This window comes from Gobio gobio (genome assembly GCF_949357685.1).
Source record: "Gobio gobio genome assembly, chromosome: 11".
In the NCBI taxonomy this organism is placed as follows: domain Eukaryota; kingdom Metazoa; phylum Chordata; class Actinopteri; order Cypriniformes; family Gobionidae; genus Gobio; species Gobio gobio.
The window spans coordinates 39517826-39532950 of NC_137104.1; the positions used below are offsets into that span (position 1 = coordinate 39517826).

Sequence of the window (15125 nt, forward strand, 5' to 3'; positions counted from 1 at the left end):
TATAGTAATTTTTCCATTGGCATCACAGAAATATAAGGTACAAGATAACTAAAGTCAAAAGTTAACTTTTGTTTTGATCAATGTGCTTACTAATAATAATGTGCATACTAATAATAATGTGCATACATTTTTGCTGTGCATATCCGATTTATTAGTGTGAATAGCAAAAAAAATATCACATGAAATGACTACTCAGTCACATTGTAGATAATCCCAATTGCGAATAGTAAAAATTGCAGAAGAGATATCTGGAATTGGAATTTTGACTAGTCAAATTTAAATTATGACTGGTACATCCAGGAGTATTTAGTGCTAAAACGGCTTGCCATAAACTGACTAATCAGAATTGATATTCAAATGAGGCAACGTCATTTGCATCTCTTTGCATCCTACATAACCAATCATAATCAAAGGTGACTTTTGAAGCCAATCAGATCACTCCAATGCGTCATCAAGCCGCTTCTAGTTAACAAAATACAGATAAAATCATAATTTTAGAACAATTATTAGATAACCTCTGCAGTCTCCAGCACGGATCAGCACCGCAGTCTTCTTCAAGATGTTCAAGTAAGTGGTAAAAAACATATTTGACAGTATTTTTAAACAGGTGATGATAATTTACATGTGCACTAATTATGATAAAACTTAATAAATAGTGTATTTTAAATACATACATCATTACAATGCAATAAATTCCATTTGAATTAGAAGAGTACCGATCAGCTTACAAATTAGAAGAGTATCAGCTTAAGGTTATGATATATAGTCCTTCCCAAATAACTATAATGATAAATTAAATTGCAAAACTAGTACTAGACACAATTTGTTTGTGGGTGTGTATGATACAATCTTCCGCTAATGTGCATATTCTGATGTAACGTCCTGAATAACAACACAGGCTTTACGAGATGATGGTGTTCTTTAAATTTGAGAGTGGTGTCGCTGCTGTGTCACTAACTGCCACTGTTGAGTGACACATAAAAGGAGCATTAGAGGACAGCGTAGTTGAACGGGTCTCCATAGCCCGCTTCACGCATGTATTTCTCCATGTCCAGCGGCCCGGACACTCGCAGCACTGCCTGATCATTGGCGCTTCTCTCTCCTGATTGGAGCTTTTTGATCAGCTCAGCCAATAAGACTCGCTTCTTTGGTTTCCACCGACAGCAGGATTCGATAATAGAATATCTAGGGAACAAATGTTACTTTGTAAATTCACATACAGTGGCCATTAGAATAAAGTAGATTAGTGTTGACTAATACGTTTACAGTTTAGACCGTTTCTGATCACGTTTGTCCTTTAATAGAGAAAATATTGCTCAGAGGATGTTTTTATAGTCCCTCTTAGAAGACTTAAAGGGATAGTTCACCCAAAAAATGAATTCTGTCATCATTTAATCAAAGATATAAGATATTTTGATGCTGGCATACCAAACAGTTGTATTTAAGGAAGTCAGTGGGGCCCAGCTACTATTTGGTTACCCATATTCTTCCAAATATATTACTTTGTGTAGAAAGCAGAAGAAATGAATTCATACAGGTTTGGAACAACTTGAGGGTGAGTAAATGACAGAATTTTCATTTTTGGGTGAACTATCTCCTTAATAGACATCTCAGTTATGTTAAATGTATTTGTTTGTTTTGTCCTAAAATGTCTCAGATGAAATGAATATTTTTTTTTTGTTTTGTTTACACAGTTTTTTTACATACACTACATGTGTATTATGGGGCATCAAAATATATGTGGATTGTGGACCATAATTTGGTAATTTGATGATACACAAGGGTCTAACACAAGGGTGTATTAATTTGGTAATATTATGATAAATAAGTTCATAATGAGATCTGATCATGGTGAGAATGAAACATTTGATATCAGACTTTGGGATCTGAGCTGCTTGAGACATTGTTGATATTTCTTCTGAAACTCTAGAAATCTGATAAATCTGATAAAAAGTTAAAGGTATCTGTGTGTGCAGAGAAGTATACTTTAGTAAGAAAACTATCCTATAGAATATAATATAAATTAAAATATAAATGGAAAAAAATATTGTCTTTTGGGGTAGTGTTTAGGTTAGGATGATGAGTCTAACATATTCATAATCAGTTTTATCTAAAAACAGTAGAATGGTATAATCCTACATTTTTTATACAATTATGTATGTGGGTAAAGTAACGTACAGTGTATTGGAGCAGTTGGGGGGTCTGGTTATTTTGTTCTCTCTCTGTAAATGCTGCAGAAGTTCGCTGGGCTTGATGTTGGGAAAGGGGGCCTCTCCTGAGAAACAATGAGGTCAAAAGCTTTAGACAATTTAACCAATTTGGTTATTTTTTTCCATAGAAGTGGAGTCCAACTGCAAACATGCAGCTGTAGCTTTCTCTTTTAATGAGAATGATTTTTATAATATTGGATGACAAACACACTCACCTAATGTCACCATCTCATAGAGCAAAATGCCAAAGGACCATCTATGGAGGATTAAATAGAAATGAATACAATGTAAAGATCAACGGGTAAAAAGCAGCAACTCATAATCTAATAACTGCACATAATGTAATAAGTATTACATTATTATTGTAATAAAATGTTCATTATGTAATTTTCTCAAAATGTAGGTATACGGAAATTCTTGACCTTTCCTAGTGGGTATACGGCGTATGCACTGTGTGTGTGTGTGTGTGTGTGTGTGTGTGTGTGTGTGGTTATTTTGTTCTCTCTCTGTAAATGCTGCAGAAGTTTGCTGGCCCTGATGTTGGGAAAGGGGGGATTTATGTGTGTTTGGTTAGGTGTGTTTGGTTGTGTGTGTGTGTGTGTGTGTGTGTGTGTGTGTGTGTGTGTGTGTGTGTGTGTGTGTGTGTGTGTGTGTGTGTGTGTGTGTGTGTGTGTGTGTGTGTGTGTGTGTGTGTGTGTGTGGGCATGTTTTCGTGAAATATCAGGACACAAATGTGTATAATGACATGGGTATGACATAGGTATTACAAAAAGAGGGTGAAATATGAGGACGTTCCCCATGTCCTCACTTTTCAAAATGCTTATAAATCATACAGAACAAGTTTTTTTTTCACAGAAAGTGAACTGCACAGTCTCCTGTGAGGGCTAGGTTTAGGGGCAGGGGCAGTGTAAGGGGATAGAAAATACGGTTTGTACGGTATTAAAACCATTACGCCTATGGAATGTCCTCACATTTCACAAAAACAAACGTGTGTGTGTGTGTGTGTGTGTGTGTGTGTGTGTGTGTGTGTGTGTGTGTGTGTGTGTGTGTGTGTGTGTGTGTGTGTGTGTGTGTGTGTGTGTGTGTGTGTGTGTGTGTGTGTGTGTGTGTGTGTGTGTGATAGCGTTATCTGCTTCAGCCAATGGCAACTGTATTGAAAAATACAGTACAACTTACAATCATGTACAGTGATTATAAAAAGTCCACACACCCCTGTTAAAACTGTTTGTTTTTTTGAAGTAAAAAATACAATTTGTCAGAACTTTTGCACCTTAAAGTAGTAGTATCAGTAATTTTTAAATGTTCTGCAAAGAAATACCAATGTTTTATGTGTAATAAAAATATAATAATAATAATTGCATGAGTATTTAAATCTGTTGCATTTCACATGTAGTTTAATACTGGATTTAGATTTACTGTTATGTATGTAAAATGTACTGTAAAGGAATACTAATTTTTTATGTTTTAAAAGCTATTGCAATTATATTTTTGGTTATGTAATACATTTCTCATAATGTAAAATTGTTATTAAATTATGAGCTCAAGATTTTATTAAGTTTTGAGAAAATGATTACATTATGAACATTGTATTACAATAGTAATGTAATACTTATTACATTATGTGCAGTTATTACATTATTAGTTGCTACAACCCTTGACTGAAAGTAAACTCACATGTCGCTGCTTTTCTGGAGAGGTTGCCGTCCCAACACCTCTGGTGCTTGCCACTTTCTCATTTCCATATCTTCCACGTCTTTTATAGAGCCTTCACTCATTTGCCTGTGATATGCCGGACCCAAACCCCACAGCTTGATCGTCAGGTCCTGACCAACCAGGACACTTCGAGCCCTGACATTGCCATGGATGTAGTTCTTACTATGCAGATACTCCTGGAATATCAAGACCGATCGTGTCAGAACAAGAACATGTGATCTTGGGTATGACAGTATATTTATTGTACATTGTAAAATCCTAAATTCTCCGTGACTGGCCATGATTAATGCATGCCAGAGTCAAACAAAGTAAAAGGCTCATTTTGATTTATGAAGTTGACGGTATGTGCTTAAAGCATGCATGGAGTGGCTCAGAAAAACTCTCCATCTATTTATATACGTTTATACATTGGCAGGCTTTCATGATGTAACTGACTTGTCAATATGATGGTATATATCGTGCAAGCTGATTTGTTATCTAACCAGAGCAGATGCAATCTGAGCACCCATGGTAAAGATTCGTTTTTCAGTCATGTCACACGGTGCTGCCTGATCTGTGTGATCCTGTGAAAGAGATTTACAGTCAGTCAAAACAAAGGTGATGTTGAAACTTGTACTTTGACTTTTAATCAATCCATTACAAATGAGATCATCAGTAATGTCACAACCTCTATATCATTCATTCACAGGTGACCTCTAGTTCCAATAACTGATCAATGCATTCAGAAAGTTTAATGTTAATATTTTATATAATTGCAAGACATGTCATGTTTATCGATCAAAATTGCAGTTTTGTGGCTTTTAGTTCAGATCTGTTAGCTTTGAGGGTATTTATTTGTACTCCTAAAATGTAGTTTGGGGTCAGTATCAATTTTTTTATATTTTTGAAAGATATCTCTTATGCTCACCTAGGCAGAATGTTTTTGATTAAATATACTGTAAAAATAGTAATATTGTGAAATAATATTACAATTTAAAATAACCTTTTTTCTATTTTAATATATTTTTAAATGTAATTTATTCCTGTGATGGAAAAGCTGAATTTTCTGCATCATTACTCAAATCTTCAGTCACATGATCCTTCAGAAATAATTATAATGTGCTGATTTGGTGCTCATGAAACATGCTTTATTATCAATGTTTAAAACAGTTGTGCTGATAAATAGTTTTTTATAGAAAGATATATTTTTTTCAGGATTTTTTTTTGTACTATTATATAAATGTCTTTACTGTCACTTTTGATAAATTTAATGCATCCTGGCTGAATAAAAATATGAATTATTTCAAAAATACAATCTCGCTGACCCCAAACTTTAGAACACTAGTGTAAATTGTATATATATATTGTATATACTGTATGTGTGTGTATATATATATGTAATGTATGTCTATAAAGATATGCAGATATGCTAACAGAGAAGCAAAACAATTAAATTATTTAAAATATAAATATAAAAGCATTTCAAAAACATTATTTATAATCAGTTTATAAATATGAAATATTTATCTTTTCTAGGAAAACAGAACTAATCTTGCATTTTTGTCCACGCTGTAAACCTGTATAAGTTAGCAAAACTCAAAATAAACTTGGCTAGCTTTAACTAGCTAATAAAATAAATGCTACCTTGCTAATTGGTTACGCAATGCTTTGGTAGCATTAGCATAGCACTTGCTGAATGAGGGCAGCATTAACATAAACCTGTTCTCAAACTAAGCTCATGCTCCACTCGTCACCATGATGGTAAACCTACAAAACAGCCAAAAAAAAACAACATAACAGAAACTCTTCTAAACTATCATAAAACATTAAACACTACTAAATCTCCCACTTAACATTAATCTTGAACAAAAAAACATAATATAACACTTAATTTTGGCATTTACTGTCCCTTTTGAGTGTCAGTTTTGAGAACAAGAAAAAGAAAGTTCTAAATACTCATAAAAGTCATTTGTTTAAACTAACTTGTTTGATTTGAGTTGGCTCTACTCAAACCAATGAATTATTTCGAGCGCTAGGATAAGAATATTGTTTTTTATTATCAAGGTAGTATCATAGTTCATTTCTGTGATGTGAAGTAAACAGGTATAATCCCCTTTCACTCCCAAATTCATGTTTCAAAAGGAAATATGTCAAACAGGATAGAAACCTAAACTTGCTAAGCCAGTTCATGACATATTTGGCCTTTTGTTTTTAGCAATCTCTTTATACCCTGCAAGACTGAAAGTTAAACATTGCTCTGTACCTGTCTGCACCTCCACAGGAAGCTCAGCAGGTCTCCGTGTTCCAGCTGTTCTACCACTATCACCAAGGGTTTACGTGCAGTTTCCACCCCCAATAATTTAGGCAGCGATGGGTGCGGTCCCAACTCTGAGAGGAAGTGGGAAAACCCGAGAAAGGACTGGCACTCTCTGTCATTGGCTGATTCTGTATGAGGAAAAATTGGAGTAGAAAGTAAGATTTTATGTATGTATGTATGTATGTATGTATGTATGTATGTATGTATGTATGTATGTATCTATCTATCTATCTATCTATCTATCTATCTATCTATCTATCTATCTATCTATCTATCTATCTATCTATCTATCTATCTATCTATCTATCTATCTATCTATCTATCTATCTATCTATCTATCTATCTATCTATCTATCTATCTATCTATCTATCTATCTATCTATCTATCTATCTATCTATCTATCTATCTTAGTGGCGTAGGCAGAATTTTATTTTTGGTCGGGCCTGGGCAAAAGGGAGCGGGCACTTTCACACTTGTCACTGTCAACATAAACCAAAACTGTAGCTACTACCTGTCCACATACAAAACATGAGCAGCGGTTACAACAAACGTTAGACACTTTATTTCCACTTTTCTAATATTTTCTTCATTTTTAATTGAAAATAAATGCATTTCCGATCTGATATGTGATGGGTAAAGGAAGTACAGCGAGTTCGGCAAAAGCCAGATTCGACCTCAGGTCGAATTGCGTCAAAACTTTGTGCCACGCACCTTACCCCTACACTATCACAACTGACAGATACCAATGGCGTGTTCCTGGCTTTACAGAATTAAAGGAATAGTTCACCCAAAAACAATTTTTTTATGTTTATCTGCTTACCCCCAATGCATCCAAGATGTAGGTGTCTTTGTTTCTTCAGTAGAACACAAATTAAGATTTTTAACTCCAACCGTTGCAGTGTGATAGTCGTATAATGCATGTCAATGGGGATATTTTAGAGTATGAGAGCAATGAGAGTAAAATCACATAGACATACGAATCCTTATTAAACCATGCGGCTCGTGGCGATACATTGATGTCTTAAGACACAAAACGATCGGTTTCTGCGAGAAACCGAACAGTATTTATGTAATTTTTTTACCTATTACTTATCAGATGAATGTCATCTAGTATTCTCAGCGCCATAACTTCCGGCAAATAAGGTAAAAATACTTGCGCGATCAAAGAAATAAATGCGTAGATGCCTCATTCTACCAATCCGCGCAGGCACTAATGAGGAATCTATGATCGCGCCGGTATTTTGCATGTATTTTGACCTTATTCGCCGGAAGTGATGGCGCGGGGACGGCTGATGCAGAGCCATAGAAAAAAAATGAAATACATTTTTAAATATGGATATTTTTCTTACACAAACGCATCGATTCGCTTCAGAAGGCCTTTATTAACACCCCGGAGCTGCGTGGAGCACGTTATTTGAAGGACAGATGCATTTTTTTAAAAATGCATCAAAAACAGAAGCAACTATTACTGTTATTATAATGCTTGGATTAGCCAGAACATTTTTAATATAACTCAGATTTTATTCGTCTGAAAGAAGAATGTCATATACACCTCGGATGACTTGAGGGTGAGTAAATCTAATTTTCATTTTTGGGCGAACTATCCCTTTAACCTGCGCTTGGAATTGAAAAGTCTTACTGTTACTTGCGGCCTGATGGATGGGTTCTCTCCCGCGTTAATGCCTGTTTTTAAAAGTCCTTTTTATAGAATTTTGCATCGCTGCTGTTTATCTATCACACAACTGCAAATTATAGGCTAAGTAAATAGGTAAACACACTTCATGAAGCGCAAAATACATGAGACAGCCTGACACCTAATTGCCTAACACAGCTGTCAATCAAACTCATCAAGCAATATGCAAAAACAATAGACTGTAAAAAAAAAACAAAAAGAAAAAACATTTTAATTATTTTAGTATTTCAGATGTTATAATAATTTTGTAATTATGTTAAAATAATTTAAACAACTGTTAATTTAATAAATATTATTATATTTGTATAATAAACTGGGGGGGCCTAGTCATCATAGTGGCTACGCCCCTGATCTATCTACCTATCTATCCATTCATCCAAGCATCCTTGGGAGAATCAAACCAGCAACATTCTGAACATAGTAATCATCGATGCTCCCTGGTTTTTATGGTGCATTGTGGGACTTTTTCAGGGAGTGAATGCTTCAGTGCACTGAAATGATTTTGTGATTAAGACAGCACTTAAAATGCCCGACCCCTTGATCAGTGGCCTGACAACTGAACTAGGGAGATAATTGAGACGCAATCCAAGTTAAAAAAAGTCAGATATACAGACATAACTGGACAACTAATAAAAATGAAAAAAGTACATAATAAAATGACTAAAACCTAAACTAAAATGAAAATGAAAATATGAAATAAAAGCTAATTCAAAATATGAATACATATACTAGGCCTATAAGAGTTTATAAATTATATCAGAATACACCGATCCAACCTTACCTTTAAGCACTCTTGAAATGACTGGCTGGCTGTCCATGACAGCTCTGTGCAATGTGAAGTTGTCCTGTTTCACAGAGAAGGTGAGGGGGAGTGGAGAGACCATCTGGAAGGTGCCCGGATGCCTCACAGTGGTGTCCTGAGGTACTGCAGGCCCAGAATTCTGCATGTCATGCTGAAGTTGGTCTGTCATGTGAATAATCTCATGTTCCATTGGGTTCAGCTCTGGCGGAGCTGTTGTTGCAAAGTGAATCAAAAGTTGTTAAAAGAATTTGGTGTATATTAAGACTTTATATAAACACTTTGATAATGAATGAACTAGATAATCTATTAATATCATTCACAAAGGGAAAGCCCTTTAAATAAAGATAGCAATCATGCATGGTCAGGAAGGCTTATAAATAAACATTGCGATCATGCATGAAACAGAAGGCCTTTAAATAAACACAACTGAGCGACTTGAGTATTTGAGTGAGTAAAACAGTCAGATGCCGTAGCTACCATCAATGCCTTGCAGGTGCCGTCTGTTGCTTTTGCGGTGCCTGTGTGGGTTATGATGTTGTTGTATGTCATATTTTTCTTTTCTGTGGCCTCCATAAAGATGTGAATGCTTATGGGAGCATTTGAGCACAAACAAAATGATCAGCGTGGCAAGAAAAGCCACGAGAAACAGCACTGGAACGACGATCAGTTCCACTTCATAAAAAAGTACCTCTGCAAGGAAAATAGAAAATTTGTGTTATATGCTGGCATGTTTTGTTCACAGATAGAGTTGAGGGTGTGTCATGTAATTAGACACCTGGGCACGTGCAACGTTTTGCTATGGTTTCCGGTTGAACGTCATGTTTCCTGGAAACGGTGTGCAACGGGTTTGAGACTGAGGGTGCGGCTCAATCAGCTTCCTAGTTCAGTAGTCAGTGCACTGATAAGGACATAAGTCAATGGGCTGACTCCCTGATCAGTGCCCTGACTACTGAACTAGGGAGCTGATTGAGACACACCCATAGACAGTAATGGACACAGCGACCCCATAGACTTCACGGAGAAAAAATGAAGTCACGTAGAAGCACTCACTTCCTGATAGCTGAGTGTACTGCGCAGACTCAGACTGAGCTTGACGACGTAGATGTGACGTGAGCAACCTGTCTGACAGTGGCAAGTCTTCTAGTAGTTGTGCAAAGTGAAATCTGAATCACGTTGTTGAAATATTTTGTCCTGTTGCTTTTGGCTCTCTCTTGGCTTCTCCCCATGCTTCTCCCTTGACTTTATTGGACTTTATGCCTCCACGTCCCCCCGATTGCCTCATAGACAGTAAAAGATTGCCTACGCGCTTCTCCTCGGGTCTATTCGGTAATTTGCTCATCAACGCGACACACGCAACGCGACGCGTGGTTATGACGCAATCGTTAGCCTATATTTTACAAAAACAGCTTCAACAGGGCGATAGTGTAAGATACAAGGTAATGGAGCCTTTTATACATTGTCATGTTTGTTTAGAAATAAACAATGGACGAATGGAGTCTTTAAATGCCTCAGATGTAAAGATATTCACTGTCAAAGTGAGGCCAAAATGAAATGGGATGCTAACAGCAGGTGATGGCTTGGTTAGCAATGGCCGCCCCTATTGAAGGTATGTTTTCCGGGTGTAGGATTACCGCCTTGGTTTGAGATGCGTTTTCTCTCGTTTGGTGGGTGTGTCAAATATGTCAACCCAATAAGCAGCAACATGAATATAAACCACGCGGTATTAAAGAGACAGTTCGCAAAATGGGTCCAAGTTGTGTGAAGTTGTTTACAGATATGTCCGCTGCAGCTCGCAACAATTGAAGATATTAGAAGACGTGATTGCCATAAGAGTTTTAAAGTAAAAATATAGCATATCAACATGATGATAGCCTACCAAATTTCATACACAATGGTAATTAAGTGCTTTACATAAAAATGAGAAAGAAAATACAAGGTATTAAAACTTTAAGAGCTAGAAATAAAATGATTTAAATGAGAATTGATTGCCAGGAGATAAAAAAGTTAATTAAATGGGATGGGGATGTTCTCTTTTATTCTGGACGGCAAGGGCAGTGATTGAATGTATTTTGCAGTATTAAACACGTATTTGTATAGATTTCATCATGCTCCGAAAATTCTTCAAAAAGAACACAAAAAATGCCTTCTCAGCTGCCATAGTTGCAACTCTTGCGTCATCAGAACAGGGTGTTCAACGCAGCACCGTTTCCGTTTAAAATACGTTTTGCAATGTTTTGTCGGGGCTGAACGCAGCCTAGTCTCCTCCCACTTCCTCTACACCAATGACATCACAGTGCTCATTGTTTGAAGCTGCCCTGGGGGGTATTCCAGAAAGCAGGTTATGTGACATACCTCAACTTTAGGTTCCAAAAACGGAAGTAACTTTCAGGGTATGTCAGTAGCAGATTAGGTTATGTTCCAGGGTTAGTTCGCTTAAGAGGTATTCAGATGTTTTTTTTATACATATAATTAATATAGTTATTAATATAACCAAATTTGTTGCAGTTATATAATATACAATATTATATTAATTCTAAAGAATTAGAATAAAAAAATATAAAAATGAAATGTTTAAATGTTAATTAAATTCAAATATATTTATTATTTATTTATTGTCATCTCACACATGGATCTGCATCCAATTAATTAGCATCAAATAAACAATATAATCCTTATTCTCAGTGAATAAAGATTACTTATTAAACGAAGATATTGAAAAAATGATTGCATAATCACCAAATAGGTGGCGATGTGCACTAAGTTGGTTACGTAAATCGCCATTAAACAAAAGAAGAAGAGGAAGTAGAATGGTGAGCTGTTTCTTGGCGTCTGTTTCCATGGTGAATCATCGATTCGTCGCTCTGTTGAGAATGTCTTGTGTGTTAACTGGGAACATACTCTGAATTGTCTGGTTGTCTGAGGTATGCTGGTTCCAAAAACGAGTCCGGGAGTAAGTTCAGCCAACTCAGAGTATGTTAACCGTGAACATACTCTGCCTGTATTGCCTGTATCCACTTTTGTCTCCTTAAACGCTCTGTTTTTTTTGGGTCAACAGCTTATAAAAACTTATTTCTGTGTTTTTTAGCTTGTTTGCTGTACCTTGTCACATATCAGCTTTTAGACATTGTTCATTTTTTTGTTATAAGTCCGAAATGACAAGGAGGCAGCCTCACGCAATGCAAAGTCAATGGAGAGCGTTCGATTGCCCCCAACCGGTGTGGGCATGGCCTAAATACACTCCATATGTGCGTCTTTGTAGCTTATGCGGAGACGATAATGCTATGATTTTCAAAAACTTGCACTTTGAAACCCATTTTCAAAAGTTTGCATTTCAGACCCTTAAACGCTGTCATGTAAATGAATGGCCAAAAAGCATAAAAAGCTGAATTTTCTGCAGCCTTCAGTGTCACATGATCCTTCAGAAATCATTCATATATGCTGATTTGCTGCTCAAGTAACATTTCTTATTATTATTATTAATGTTGAAAACAATTGTGGCTGCATAATATTTTTTTTCGAAACAGTGATGTATTTTTTCAGGATTCTTTGATGAATGAAACGTTTGAAAGAACAGCACTGAATTAAATCTATGTAACATAAATCCATTTTCCTATCTGTCAGTCACTACAATTTTATGTTGACTGATAAATGGGGTCTCTCTTGGGAACCCCTATCACCTCAGAGTTTTAGAAAAACGGCCACTGGAATTGGCAAGTGGAATTTGCATGCCAAGCCACTCCTCCGTACATATGGGTATATAAGATGGTGGCACAATCCACTCATTCAAATATTTGCTTTGGAGCCGAGTGGTTGTGTACAGCAATCACTCTTTCCAATCACCTCGTAAAGAGCGTTTCCATTCACGAAGAGCTTGCAACAGAGGAGATCGCTGTCTCACATGTTTGGGCCACAAACACGCTGCCTCTGCCACATGGTTCACAATTGCATCCTGCCCCAGTGCATTTCTTCCCGGAAGTGCACAAGGAGGTCCAGAAGTCATGGAAGGCACCTTTAACTGTCCGAAAGCCACTTCGTAGCCTCCTCCACTCTCACTACCCTCGATAGTGGGGCCGCCAGGGGGTACGCAAAGATTCCCCAGGTGAAGCGTACAATTATGGTGTACTTGTGGCGCCACCAGGAATGACATCTCTGGCTAAACCTTACAGAGATGCGGGATGCTGACAAAGTGCGCTTTCTCAACTCCCCCATCTTGCAAGGTTGCCTCTTCGGCAACACTGTCGAGGACTTTGCCCAGCAGTTCTTCGTCACATTACAATAGACGGTTGGTCTTTGGGAAAGCATGATCTAGTCATCAGGTTTCTGAGAGGTGCCAGAAGGCTAAATCCACGCAGGCTGCGTCTTTGAGCCTCTGGAGTCAGTCGAGCTTAAGATCCTGTCTCTAAAGACAGCGCTCCTGACCACGCTCACCTCCATCCAGAGGTTGGGGGACCTGCAGGCATTTTCAGTCAGCGAATCTTGCCCGGATATGTGCCCAAAGTTCCCACCACTCCTTTCCAGAGGAGGCAGACTCAGCACCTTGTGTTGCTGTGTCACGTCCGTGTCCTGAGTATTTACGTGGAAAGCTCTGAGCAGCTTTGTCTGCTTTGGAGGTCAGCAGAAAGGAAACACTTGTAACACAGTTCAGTGGTTGTGATGGTTTCCATAGGGATCCAATTTGTCAGTCGACACAGCGTTGTAGTGATTGATAGATAAGGAACGTCTTGGTTAATAATGTATCCCTCACTCCCTGATCTCTCGAATCGTACTGAACTGTACTGTACTGAACTGAACTGAACTGCACCGCTTGGTGGAAACGGGCCATAAATAAACATCAATTTCTTTTAAAAAAACAATTTTGAGAGACTAAAATGAATAAATTGAACCTAGCACATCACTTACCACAAAGACTTCCTGGTAAACATGGATTTGTTGTGTTAGTTGAATTAGACATACTGTAAAGGGGGAAAAAATATTTAGAGAAAGCACCAACTTCAAAACACTCTGTGTAAACTGATATCTAGCAATTAATGTGCAATGCTATTCGCCTCCATCAGCTTGTGGGTTTTATGGGTGTAAGGATAACATCTCTGGCATAATCATGCAGTGCATGTGTGCAGTTTGGCAGCTCTCTGAAAGACATAAAACTAGACTGAAAATGTTCAGATGTGGTTTGTGTTTTGCAGAAAATGTTATACATTGCTAGTGTGTTTATATTGTGAGTAAGTCATTTGTATGTTTTCACAATGCTTTTTAATATCAGTCTTAAAGCAAAATTTTGTTCATTTGGGCATATCTGACATTTATTCAGCAATGAAATATGTAAGCAGTTATGGAGTCCAATCCTATTTGATAAGTGGCTAAATATTTGTCATAATTAAATCATGACAATGATGAAGCATTTGCCTCTATATATAACACTGGCATGAAAAGAAAATATGATCAACACTGGTAGTCACAACAATGAAATTTGTGATCTTTGGTTTAAAAATAGCTTTTAATTTATTGAGACATGCAGAACATGTACCTGTACAGTATATAAAATAAAAAAAAACATGTTGACAAGTTGATGCCTTGAACACTCCTGCTATTTAATCATTCTTTGTCAGCACATTTTTTTCTGTGACATCTTGAGCTTGTGTACGAGACTACCAGACTGTCACTCAACCTGTTCCTCTGCATTACTTTCTTTACATCATAGACACACCACAAATTTGATCACACAAAATGTGAGCTCAGTATATAAATATCAGCTTGTGGATTTCAAATCTTGGTTTAACTGCATTAGAATTAAGCCAGTGAAAATGTAGATAAAATTAATTGACTTAATTTACTGACCAGTCAATCCTCTAACTCTTTTGAGTACTATAAGGATGCATTTATACCCACATACATAATGCATATTTTTTACTCAACTGTTTTGATGTGAAAATACATTTGTTAAAATACATATATGTGTATATATATATGTGTGTGTGTGTATATAAATATATATATATACATATATATATATATATATATATATATATATATATATATATATATACACACACACACATGTATTGTTTCGTGAGGTGTGTGTGTGTGTGTATATATATATATATATATATATATATATATATATATATATATATATATATATATATATATATAAGGCACATCAATGAAAAACTTACATGTCATCTTCTCTGTGTGTGAAGAATTATGAAACTATTTCTCATTTTTAAAATGTTGTAATTTCCTTCTTGTCAGAGGCTGTTTTTGCCGTATTTTATTCCCAAAGTATCATCTCTGTCCCGTCTCTTCGTATTCTCCAAGAGCTATTCATCTTGCTGTCGGTCATCTGGTTAAATTGTTGCTGCCACACCCACCTCCTACAGCTGTTTCTGTAAGCTCCGCCTTCACCTGAGTTT

General features: G+C 36.6%; 2 protein-coding genes across 2 annotated transcripts in view; one reads left to right on the plus strand and one right to left on the minus strand.

Moving 5' to 3' along the window:
* The window catches only part of LOC307133598 (craniofacial development protein 2-like), a 1416430-nt gene that overhangs the window by 987673 nt on the left and 413632 nt on the right, over window positions 1–15125 (plus strand). The gene's annotated exons all lie outside the window — the stretch shown is intronic.
* styk1a (serine/threonine/tyrosine kinase 1a) lies at window positions 133–15036 on the minus strand. The gene is made up of 10 exons (XM_079829656.1): window positions 14889–15036; window positions 13615–13667; window positions 9193–9405; window positions 8695–8925; window positions 6166–6347; window positions 4406–4486; window positions 3885–4099; window positions 2426–2466; window positions 2179–2275; window positions 133–1185 (listed from the first exon to the last, which is right to left on the minus strand). The coding sequence occupies exons 2-10, from the start codon at window positions 13664–13666 to the stop codon at window positions 990–992; spliced, it is 1308 nt and encodes a 435-aa protein (XP_079685782.1). The 5' UTR covers window position 13667; window positions 14889–15036; the 3' UTR covers window positions 133–989.